At 46.4% G+C, this 12,612-nt stretch overlaps 1 protein-coding gene across 1 annotated transcript in view; it reads left to right on the top strand.

Moving 5' to 3' along the window:
* LOC136960218 (voltage-dependent calcium channel subunit alpha-2/delta-1-like) overlaps window positions 1-12,612 on the top strand; it is a 67,162-nt gene extending 54,550 nt beyond the window's left edge. The window contains exons 32-40 of the mRNA XM_067254616.1: window positions 30-68; window positions 201-272; window positions 1,552-1,704; window positions 3,377-3,429; window positions 3,868-3,923; window positions 4,604-4,733; window positions 5,785-5,897; window positions 6,937-7,019; window positions 8,273-12,612. Coding sequence (XP_067110717.1) covers window positions 30-68; window positions 201-272; window positions 1,552-1,704; window positions 3,377-3,429; window positions 3,868-3,923; window positions 4,604-4,733; window positions 5,785-5,897; window positions 6,937-7,019; window positions 8,273-8,395 — 822 coding nt within the window. The 3' untranslated portion in view covers window positions 8,396-12,612. The remainder of the gene's footprint in view (window positions 1-29; window positions 69-200; window positions 273-1,551; window positions 1,705-3,376; window positions 3,430-3,867; window positions 3,924-4,603; window positions 4,734-5,784; window positions 5,898-6,936; window positions 7,020-8,272) is intronic.

The raw sequence follows: 12,612 nt of genomic DNA, 5'->3' as shown, positions 1-12,612 counted from the left end.
TGTGTAAATCTCTTTTCTGTGTCCTGCAGTGCAGAGACGAGTACTGCGGCTGTCTCAGAAATGATGCGGTGAGTGAGTCAGGGAACAACATTACAGATACACTATGAATGTTGGGTTTTATTTAGTACCATAGTGGGCTGGGAATATGCTGTCAGGTCGAGCGTCCTTCATGGTGATGTATTGTGTGTGTTTCTCTGCAGCATTTGGACTGTGTCATCCTGGATGACGGGGGCTTCCTGGTCATGGCCAACAGAGACGAGTACATTGAACAGGTGGGCGAGCGGACCGACAACTCTGTCACAACTCCCCACCTCCCCTCCATCCCCTCCACCTCCCCACCTCCCCTCCCCCACCTCCCCTCCACCTCCCCTCCCCCACCTCCCCTCCACCTCCCCTCCATCCCCTCCACTTCTCCCCTCCCCTCCCCCTCCTCCCCTCCCCCACCTCACCTCCCTCCCCTCCACCTCCCCCCCTTCCCTCCCCCACCTCCACCTCCACTTTTTGTAGTATGTGGTACATCTTCAGCTCACCTCAGCCATCTGCAACCTCGTTCCACCTTCCCAAACTACCTCATTCAGACCCCTCTCAAACCCTAGTTGACCCTAGTCCTTTTTCACCTCCTCCCTCAGTCTACCTCCCCTCTCCACCTCCCCTCCTCCACCTTTCCTCCTCCCCTCCCCCCCAGTCTACCTCTCCTTTCCACCTCTTCTACCTCCCCTCCTCCTCCCCCCTCTTTACCCCGGGGTAAAGGTTTTCCATGCTGGCCCGGCGCGGGTCTCTAATCAGGCCGGGGTGTGCGCCGGATAAATCAGTCCCCCTCTGAAGTTTGGCAGGAACACTAAAAGCGAGGGACCGTGGTCTTTGTTTGGAGAAGGCCGCTCTGCCCTAAATCATATTTCCTACTGGAGGGAAGGAGTTCCCTCTGCTCCTGGGGGCTTTCTGCCGGCCAGTAGGGCTGTGACTGTTAATTCATTATTTGTGTTAGTGCAGAGGGAGGGGAGAGAGGGGATAATCTTTATAGTCGTGGAGATTTATACTTCCTGTTGGACTGCTAAAAACGAGGTAGATGGACTTCGATTAAGAGGGGGAGGGGAGAGATTTGAGATTATTGGCTGTGACCGTGACAAAGGGAAAGATATTAGAGTTTCTTAGACAAACACACACACACATAAACAAACATGCACTTCTGTCTCATCTCAGATATGTTTAGTCTAGACGCCTTCTTCATTGTTAATTTACGGCTAACTTTTGTGACGTCTTAACCAGATTAAACTGGATTCCATTGCTGGCCTATCAACTTGGCTGATTTACTGTGTGTGCATATGTGTGCGGGATATTTCACAAAGATTAAAGAGTTTGATTTATATCTCCTCAATAAAAAGGAAATCCTCAGGGTATTACAGAAACGTGTTTTTAAGAGGTCGTAGTTCATAGTAATGACATTTTTCTGAATGGGCCTTTATCTTCCAAATCACCTGTGCTAAGACCTTCAGTAATGTGTTATTCTGTAGTGGTTGTATGGGAACTTACAGGTGTGTATGTGTCCTCCAGATCGGTCAGTTTTTCGGGGTGATCGACCCCATCCTGATGACCGACCTGGTCAACATGTCTCTGTTCACCCTCAACAAGACGTACGACTACCAGTCAGTGTGTGACCCTGAGAGGGAGAGCAAGGCAGACGCAGGCCTGCGCTCCGTCTATGTGGTGAGTTACACGAGCCAGAGATCACACACACACACACACTATCCAGAGATCACACACACACACTAGCCAGAGATCACACACACACACTAGCCAGAGATCACACACGCACACACTATCCAGAGATCACACACACACACACACTATCCAGAGATCACACACACACTATCCAGAGATCACACACACACACACAAGCCAGAGATCTCACACACACTCACACTCTCCAGAGAGCCATAAATACAGATTTTCCGACAGGGGGTCACTGGGCTATGGGGAAGGAGGTAGATGGGAGATCAAGTCACTGAATTGGATTAGCCAGACCAGCCAATGAACAACACCTCTAATGATAGATGATGGGGTGCTGGAGGGAGGGAGTCATGGAGCATGTTGCCCCAAACACACAAGCTTCCTGTTTGGCTTCAATGGACGTTATTTCCAGAGGGAGGGAGTCATGGAGCATGTTGCCCCAAACACACAAGCTTCCTGTTTGGCTTCAATGGACGTTATTTCCAGAGGGAGGGAGTCATGGAGCATGTTGCCCCAAACACACAAGCTTCCTGTTTGGCTTCAGTGGACATTATTTCTAGACCGCTCCGGTGCCTTCTCATGAGGTTTCAGTGGCAGTTAGAGAAGGGTTCATCCACTCAGCTTTATACATGATGGGGATTACCTGAGACCTTATACATGATGGGGATTACCTGAGACCTTATACATGATGGGGATTACCTGAGACCTTATACATGATGGGGATTACCTGAGACTTTATACATGATGGGGATTACCTGAGACCTTATACATGATGGGGATTACCTGAGACCTTATACATGATGGGGATTACCTGAGACTTTATACATGATGGGGATTAACTGAGACCTTATACATGATGGGGATTACCTGAGACTTTATACATGATGGGGATTACCTGAGACTTTATACATGATGGGGATTACCTGAGACTTTATACATGATGGGGATTACCTGAGACTTTATACATGATGGGGATTACCTGAGACTTTATACATGATGGGGATTACCTGAGACCTTATACATGATGGGGATTACCTGAGACTTTATACATGATGGGGATTACCTGAGACCTTATACATGATGGGGATTACTTGAGACTTTATACATGATGGGGATTACCTGAGACCTTACTAGCCAGTACGCTGACCTGAGTCACATGACCAGCCAGTACACTGACCTGAGTCACATGACCAGCCAGTCCACTGACCTGAGTCACATGACCAGCCAGTACACTGACCTGAGTCACATGACCAGCCAGTACACTGACCTGAGTCACATGATCATCCTAATCAGAACCTTACGGCCCGTCTTTAACTCAAGACAGATCCTTCCCTGCTTGTTGTTCTTTTAGGCCTTTTTTCTTTTTCGTCTTTGTTTGTAGATTTGTGCTAGCATCTGTTGTGGTGCACCCTGTGCTAATTTCCTTTGGGTGGGGGGGGGGGGGGGGGGGGTCTGCATTCTGCGAGCTTGGCACCTCCTTGTGTCCAGTTGGATGCCAACACAATCAGGATGTTTGGAGTTCAACATTTAGGCCTTGTTTCTGGATCGTACTGTTCTGAAACAGCAGTCATGGGGGGTTTAGGTTTCTGTCTTGGTCTATGTTCGGGGTACTTTCAAGTGTTTAATGATCTGTTTTTGTCCCTCTCAGCCCACCATAGTGGACATTTTGAACGTTGGCTGGTGGGCTTCCGCGGCTGCCTGGTGAGTACTCCCTGAAACTGATCTCAGCCCAGCTCTAACCACACGGAGAGGCAGGTTGAGGCCATCTGCACATCCCTCAAACTGCTCCCAGGGCATCTGTAAACTCACAACCCTCACGATTTATCCCTGTTTACGACATCTCCCCCATGTCCTGCTTTTCTTCAGCTTTAATTTACAGCGACGTTGCGTCCAATAAATGGACACCCGGGTCTTTTGATATGTCGACTGTAAGGGTTAACGTAATACTTCTTCAAGCCATGCTTTTTAATTATGAAGTTTTGCGGTCCATTTTGAAGCACAATAACCTTACCATATGAAATCTGCAAAGACAGATTTTCTTTTGATTGTGTTGTCAGTTTTCATAGCGAGGCGTGATTTGTTGGGTGTCGTGTCAGACGAGGGTTCTTGTCATCTTCAGCTGGCTTGTCTGGTTTCCAGGTCGATCCTGCAGCAGCTGTTGCTGAGCATCTCCTTCCCCAGGTTCCTAGAAGCAGGTATGTTTAGAAACTCCTCGCTCGCCTCTCCTGTCCTTCATGGCCCTCAGTTAGTTTGGTCCCGTGTTAAGAAAGTCTGTGTTGAGAACAATCTGTTTGGTCAAGTGGAATCCAGTCCCTTAAACCTTTGTGTAGAAGCATCAATCTTTGTCAAGTGGGGAAACTGTACTCATCAGTAAAGCATGACTTCAAAATAAGACAACTTGACAGCATGTACATTTATACTGTATGTATTTACTTCTTAACTGTTAGTATCCATGACGCAATGAGTTCCTTTACTTTTAATAAAACACAATGTGACAGTTTTTCCTATAAGTCGTTATAAAAACATTGTGGACTTTCTTTGGAAACATGATTAGATCTTACAAGGTATTGAATATGTGGTTTCTCAAGAAATGATGTTCTTCATGTGTACATGGTTAGGTATTAATCAGGAACTTCCTGTTTCACCAAAGGAAAACCTTTTTGTCTGTGTGTTGTAGAGTCTGTTGTGTGTGTGTGTGTGTGTGTGTGTGTGTGTGTGTGTGTGTGTGTGTGTGTGTGTGTGTGTGTGTGTGTGTGTGTGTGAGAGAGTGTGTGTGAACAGACATATAGCAGAGAGTACTTTACCTTGCTGGATCTTTGACAGTCTTGGCGTGTGCGTGCGTGTGTGTGCGTGCGTGTGTGTGTTCTCTCCACAGCTGATGCTGAAGAGGACCTGTCGGACATCCTGATGAAGCAGAGCTGCATCACCATGCAGACTCAGTTCTTCTTCGACAACAGAGACGAGAGGTCCTTCAAAGGAGCCCTGGACTGCGACAACTGTTCCAGGTGGGACTCACTCACACCTCACACACACACAACCACACACACACACACACAACCACACACACACACAACCACACACACACACAACCACACACACACACCACCATAACGACGCTACTCTACCGTAATACGGTCTGTTAAGACCTAATACTCATAATCCCTTGGGATGTCATGGGCACCTCCATGCCACGCCCCACTGAACACAGGCCACGCCCCACTGAACACAGGCCACGCCCCACTGAACACAAAACCCCCAGTCTAACTCTCGGCCTTCAGGGATTCCCCCTGAGGATACACACAGCCCTGACTGGGGTTTCAAACACACTAGGCAGCCTCCCGGACGCGTCCCCTTTCAGAAAGCTGTCCCTCTCTCCCGCGCATCTTCCCTCCCTGCCCGTCAGATCAACGTCTGGACACTCGCTCTCCCGCCTCCGCCCAGACACTGGCCGGCCCAGCCGAGGAGCCCTGTGAAGGGGGGGTCAGCAGGGCCCTGTGTGGGTCGAGCAGGTCCTAGATCAGATCTGCTGGTGCCATCAGCTCGGCCCTGCAGTCAAGCCCCCTGAGGGTGGCTATTAAACCCTGCGTGCCTTGAAGGTGAGGTGGAGCGGCTAGCGAGACCACCGTCCGGACGGGCCCGCCTGTTTGCTGTTTTAAGGCCCCCTCGTGCTGTCTAATGGAGTGCCTGTTTTAAGGCCCCCTCGTGCAAGCTAATGGAGTGCCTGTTTTAAGGCCCCCTCGTGCAAGCTAATGGAGTGCCTGCCACGGTGTTCCTGTGCATTAGCCCCACGCACGCTGGCCTTTAATGAGCGCCGTAAAAAAAAGAACAGTGTCCGTTTTTATGAACCCTGTGCAGAACCCTGTGTGTCTCTCATCCCCTCTGTGTTTCCTCAGGATGTAGCTCTCATCCCCTCTCTGTCTCCTCAGGATGTAGCTCTCATCCCCTCTGTCTCCTCAGGATGTAGCTCTCATCCCCTCTGTGTCTCCTCAGGATGTAGCTCTCATCCCCTCTGTGTCTCCTCAGGATGTAGCTCTCATCCCCTCTCTGTCTCCTCAGGATCTATCACGCAGAGAAGCTGTGGAAGACCAACCTGGTGTTCATCGTGTCGGACGCCAGACACACCTGCACGTCCTGCGACCCCAAACCCCTGATCCAGGCCGAGCAGCCGTGTATCCTTCCAACAAGCCCTCCTTCCTCATCCTCCTTCCCTCCTCCACGTCCTCATCCTCCTGCTCCCCTCCTTCCCTCCTCCACGTCCTCATCCTCCTGCTCCCCTCCTTCCCTCCTCCACGTCCTCATCCTCCTGCTCCCCTCCTTCCCTCCTCCACATCCTCATCCTCCTGCTCCCCTCCTTCCCTCCTCCACGTCCTCATCCTCCTGCTCCCCTCCTTCCCTCCTCCTCGTCCTCATCGTCCGTGCTCCCCACCAGAAGCAGGGCTGTGTAGGATCCAGGCGAAGCCTCTGGGAGGCAGATGGTGACAAACTGAATTTGCTCTGAAACGGGTGACAACAAAACCCATCATCGCACTCCCTTACAAGTCTGGGGCCAATTATCAGTTAGCTAATGGACACACGCATTGATTCTAAATCGTGACCGAACGGGAGTCTGCTGGGCAAGAAGAAGCGATGTTTCCTTCAAGGTCATTTTGACAGTCAGCTCCCATTTGGTGAGTGGAGTGCGTGTTTGTTGGTGATATAACATATGGTTATTTTGGAAGGGGAGATGTATTCGTCCCCCAGTCCACTTGTTTTTTGCTCCTTCAGTCTCTCAAGATCGTTGATTCGACGTAAACTTGTTTACTCTCCGTAATGACGCGGTTTGTCCGCCATTTCCGCAGACATTTTGTGTGGCAACGGCGCTAGATCAACTACTAGATTGAGACGCTACAGCTGACCTCTAATCAAACATGGCCAGACTTGGGTTAGGTTTAGCACGGTAGTTTAGGTTCAGTGACCCTGTCTGACCTCTGTGAGGGTGGACAATCAGGAAGGCTGCAGATGTAACATCTTTTAATATCTTACCGTAACTCTGTTCAGTTTCTGCCTATGCCTTGTGGTGACGAAACCATGCAAACTTTTATATTTATAACTATGATATGAAGCTCATTAGAGGCATTTCGTTGGGTCAGTTATATTTAGTTCTCTTACGGTCTAGGAGTTTGTCTCCCAAGCAGAACCAGTTTGTGTTTCCTGAATGGATGATCGTAGCTAAGGGTCCTGACCCCTGTAAACTGGCCAAGAATCCACGCTACAGGAAAGGTCCCAATGATTGTTTTGAAAACAACACAAATGTAAGTGGCCGTCGTCAGTGATTGGGCTCTGTGTTTTATTAATGGCTGTAATGCAACACACAAGCACTCCTCACTAAGCCTCTGAATTGTGTAAAACACACTAATTTATTTCGCATGTGCTTGTCTTTCTGTGCGTAACTGCTAATGGCTGCCTCTCCTATACTCTGTTGTGAAAATATCGTCTGCACCGAGATTTCCCACATAAAAACAAACTTTCAATTCCATGTGCTATTGTAAAGTCAACAAACATTGGATAAACCATCAAAAACCTTATGTAGGAAATCCGTGCCTGAATACAGTTTGTTTCAAGACTGACCCTTCGTTCCAGTCGCAGAACTTTTAGTTTCTGTAAAACTGTACTATTCCTTTAATGATGCTTAATCTCAATTTCTCGCTCACACAAACATACATACACACAGACAAAACATGCACACACAATCCTGTTATGTGGGTGCTTCTGTCTCTATCTCACTAAATCTGTTTTCTCTCCTGTCTGGCTCTGCACATTTAACTGCTGACTGTGACATGTTATCTGCATGACTTTCTCTTTCTGTTTCCTTTCCTGCTCTTTGATTGGCTGTTGATGGTTAGGATGAGTCGATGTGTCGGAGGAGCGCTGGCTCTTCATTGGGCTCCTCTCTGCTCATGTTACTGCTGCCACTGTTCATGTGCTGTCTCGGGTCAGTCCCATCATTCTCTCTCTCTCTCTCTCTCTCTCTCTCTCTCTCTCTCTCTCTATTCTTTGTTTCTTTATTCTTTGTTTCTTTGCCTGCACTCTCCTTCTTACCTCCTGACATCTCTCTCAAACTATCCTCCCTTCTCTCTGTCACAACTCCTCTACCTCTCCTCCATCTCTCTGTCTTCTACCTTGATCTATGTGTGTTTGTCTCTACTGACATCTGCTTACTAATATAACTGCTAGCTAACGCAACCCTCTGCCTTCTCGTTAGCTGAAAACAATCCAAATACCAGTTCACATATTTCATTTAACTTCAATTTATTCTGAATGTATTTTTGTAAACATAACATCTTTGTAAACAGGGACTATCCATGAAACGTCTCAATATATTATTATTTTTATCGACAGTTTACTACTAGTCATTAACTTATCAGCACTAAGCGTCTGTACAGTGTCTGCGTCACACAGAGTTGTGACTCAGAGTCAGGAAGGGTTCGGCCCTCTAGTGATCATCTGTGACTGATCAGTCTTCCTCCTTCTCCATTTCCCGCTCCCCCGGTGGTCATGGTAACAGGAGGATGACTTTGACTGCGGCGGTGCCTCCAGCCTGAGGCCGCCACTCTTGTTACTGGTGGCGTTCCAGCTGGCCTTGTACCGGCTTCTGATTGGCTCTGGTCACCACGCCGTCTCCTCGTGACCTTTGAACCGTCTGGCCCCTCCCCTCTCCTCTTCCTCCTCCTCCCCCTCTCTTCTTCCTCCCCCTCTCCTCTTCCTCTCCTCCCCCTCTCCTCCTCCTCCTCCTCCTCCCTGTCCTCGCCAACCAGCATGAAACGCCACCTCTGCTCCCTCCAGGAACGCCAAGCTCAGACCAGCGACGGACATACGACACGCACCTCGACCGTCCCGTTTCCATGGTTTCATTCTTTTCAGGGATTTCCATCCCATTTCACCCGGAGCCTGACGGAAGGGAGGCAGAAGCTCTGAGGAAACGGTTTGAGAGGAGAACTCAACGCCCCTGACCCCCCCCCCCTCTCACCCCCCCCCCCCTCTTCTCACCCCCCCCAACCCCCTCCCAGAAGCCCCAGCCCGGCCATTTGAAATTAGGAACATTTCAAACTGGGTAAAGGTGATTATTGAGTGGTGCCCTTCAACCTTTGACCGTGGTTGGCTTGCGGGACACGGGTTTGGAGCCTTATAGTGCCAGGAGGAAGTGGGAGGACTGTCTTATAGTGCCAGGAGGAAGTGGGAGGACTGTCTTATAGTGCCAGGAGGAAGTGGGAGGACTGTCTTTGGGAGGGGGGAGGGGGAAGATTTGGTGTTTGAGATTAATTGTTTTCCCTTCCGAACTAGAATTCTGTCACTTTTATTCAGCACTTTCTGAAACAGTGCTGCCGACGTATGAAAAGTTTGCTATTTATTTTGGCGCGTTTTGCTGTGGCTGGTTAGTCAGTATTTTTCTTTGTCTGATGTTTCAATAAGGGACATTGTAATGTCAGTCTCTCTTGACCTATTCATGGAATTATTGTTGCATTTTTGGGGGGGGATTGCAAAGGCATTACGCTGTTAAACCGTTCTGTGTTAAGAGTAGCATTTCCCAGCACATCTGTGTTAAATCTCTCTCTCCTAAGGTCCAACAATATGCAACACTTTTACAAAGTTGTTATCTTGTAAAGTATGGGGTGCTTGTGACAGTGTGGTTACAATCGAACCCATGACCTACCAGAGAATGACCATACTGTGTGTGGTCACCCATTAACCTCACTGTTTAAGGTTGACCGTGGATCCATCAAAGGCAGATCTCTCCCATGTGTGTCCAACTTGTCCTCTATTTGTCAACAACACACATCAACCAATCAGGATCAGCCTGTCAGGCCTATCGGATCTTTGGATAAAACTGTTGCCATGGGGATTCTGAGAACCTTTCGATTTGATTTAGCTGTGTGGCTACTGACTTGAAGAAAGCTTGATGTGTTTCTAATTTATTTTTACTTAAGTTATATATTTTCTTTTTTTGATTAAGATTTTTTTTTTTTTTTAAGGACGAAGACAATAGCTGCATGCTACTGTGTTACGTTGGATTTATTGTGATTATCTGAAATAATCTTTAACAGAATATTGATATAGTGTGTCTTGCTACTGTGTCGGTCTTTATATACCGTAGGTCTGATATATATATATATATATACACTATCTTCAAATAAATCATAAAATCACTGGAAAAGAGATTTAACTATTTAAAGGTATACTACTCCCACTTGTTCACCCACCATCAGAAATACCTCTAAACCTGAGTTTCTACGGCAACATCTCCTTGACTGTACTCATTGCACTGTGAAGCAGTTGATGCCTAATAAGATGCAGTTAATAGATGCAGTCCGGATATTAAGGAGGATCACAATGTCTAAACCTGCATTTCATTTCTTAGACTCAGACTTAGATTCTGTTTGTTTTTGTTGTGCCTTGTTGTGTGCCAGTATAGACACACTCACTTAACTGTAATATATACTAGAGAAAATATCACACATTGGTCAAAATGTGATGCCTTTAGTTTTGGTATTATATTGCCAGATCAACATTAGATCCCTATCAATCTTTCTGTGCAGTGAAATAGGATTTTCAATGGTCACCAGTTAAGATTTCCTAAATCATTCCTCATGAACTGCCAAACATATTAGAAAAAACTTAGACACGACAGAAATGTGCCTCAAAACATACAGGACCAAATCTGTGCTCTTCAAATCTGCCTCCTTTCCCTGTGATCTCACGGTGGAGTCTACTAAATCAATATCAGATGGTGGTTCTTTATCAAAACATTGTAGGAACTTATCAAAAAATCTTGTCGTCATGCCAAACAAGCCATCATCTTTAAACAGTTTCCTGCCTAAATCAATTGTATTTATTTTATGTTTTCGGATAGAAGTTGAGGTAGACAATATAATTGTAAGCTGATGATACGGTATGCTGTGGTTTTTGATTATTTATTTGTTGTTTCAGATGACGAAACGTCATCTAAAGTAGAAATTGTTCTGCGTAACAAATGGACGTTTTTGCAGTCCATTCTGTGCTTGGCATGTAACTCTGATCTGTGAGTATTACTGCAGGAAGGGAAGTGATCCAGAGAAAAATCGACGATCACAGTTCCTGATAATTCAGTAACCGCTTATTTCAGTAATGCCTTGTTGAATTGCTGTTAAAACGGATGACTGCCAGAACACAGGGGCTTCGTCAGAACTCAATTTAGAGACACTCACGCATCATTTCCTGTGAACACAGGCGCATGGGCCTGTTAACCACAGTCGCTTCGGCATGGAGTTGAAAACCACATCATGACGTTATGTGGTCCGTGCTGTTATTGGGATATTCTTTCTCTCTCTTTGCTTCTCGTGAACACTTTAAAGTTAAATCACGAATTGCAAAAGGATTCTTCTTGAGTCAAATAGAATCAAACTCAAGCATTTCCCCCCCCTCCCCCCCATCTCCTCAGAATAACAGTTGATTTTTGTTTTTGTTTTGTCGTAAACACCATGTTTACGGTGTGGCTGCAACACTAACACCAAGGTACTGCCGTAATGTAAACTACTACACATGCGGTCTGAGATGGTACTGCTGTAATGTAAACTACTACACATGCAGTCTGAGATGGTACTGCCGTAATGTAAACTACTACACATGCGGTCTGAGATGGTACTGCCGTAATGTAAACTACTACACATGCGGTCTGAGATGGTACTGCCGTAATGTAAACTACTACACATGCGGTCTGAGATGGTACTGCCGTAATGTAAACTACTACACATGCGGTCTGAGATGCCGCAAAACAGTTTATTTTCAAACTCTATAAATAATGTGGTGACACTAACATACTGGTATTTAAAATCCTCAATATCTACTAACATTCAAGAATATTAAGTGCCATAGGACTTTCTCGGATATATGGAAACCTGTAATGACGTTCTTCTGACTGAAAAATGCAAGTCTTTATAGATGTTTTCCCAGTGCTGCATGACAGTGGCCAGCAATGAGAAAAAAAAAAAAAAAAGAAACTTTGGTGTGAAATGTTGGAAAGTGTAACAACATGGATGTCAGGTGTTTGTTATGATCAGCTATTACTGCCTTTCTCTTGGGGAGACAGCATTTGGTCCCGCCCCCATCTGAGTGAACTCCTGAGCGAGAATTTGATTGGATGTTTTCGTGTTCAATTGCATTAAGCACTTGTATGATTGGTTAATCTAGCGAATTAGGTGGGGCACTTTTCTGCTGTTATTGGAAGGTAACAAGAAGACACTACATGCCCATGTGTGACTAGTAGTCTTATTAAAGCCCTCCACACCACACTGTAAACTCCATGAAACTGAGAACTTAGAAAAGAAATGAAGACACTGGTGGGTTTATGCTCGAACAGCTGTCAGATACTCACGTGCCGCTCAAAGTGCTAAAATCAGATGCTGTCACTTCAGGAATATTATATTAGGGTTGTGATTGGAAGTGTATTTGATGCTGTTGGTGCTCTCTGTGTGGGATATGCTTTCTCTTATGGACTCTTCGAGATTTCTCAGTGTGTTGTGAATAAAGTGTCCCATAACTTGCCACTTCCTGGCAGACTGCTGGGCGGGCCATTGTGTCAATCTCTCTTTGTCAGTGTGATGGCAGGCCATTGGTGGAGCCATCCATCAATCTTCTCTTGCCAGCCATTCATTGGGCAGGCTGTTGATGGGCCCCTCTGCCCATCTGCCTCGATTGTGCTTTAACATGTTACACTTGTGAAACTCGATTCACCTGAATCAGTCGTGTAAAAATTTGTACAATATTGTTATTATTCTGAACAGAAAGAACAGAGTAATGTTTATAATCCTGGAAAATGTGTTTATTCATGTTCAAATACAGAATATTCAGAATAAACCTTTATGATTATTA

This window comes from Osmerus mordax, chromosome 17 (assembly GCF_038355195.1).
Source record: "Osmerus mordax isolate fOsmMor3 chromosome 17, fOsmMor3.pri, whole genome shotgun sequence".
In the NCBI taxonomy this organism is placed as follows: Eukaryota; Metazoa; Chordata; class Actinopteri; order Osmeriformes; family Osmeridae; genus Osmerus; species Osmerus mordax.
The sequence above is the reverse complement of the archived record's forward strand: the minus strand, read 5'-3'. Positions and strand labels throughout refer to the sequence as shown.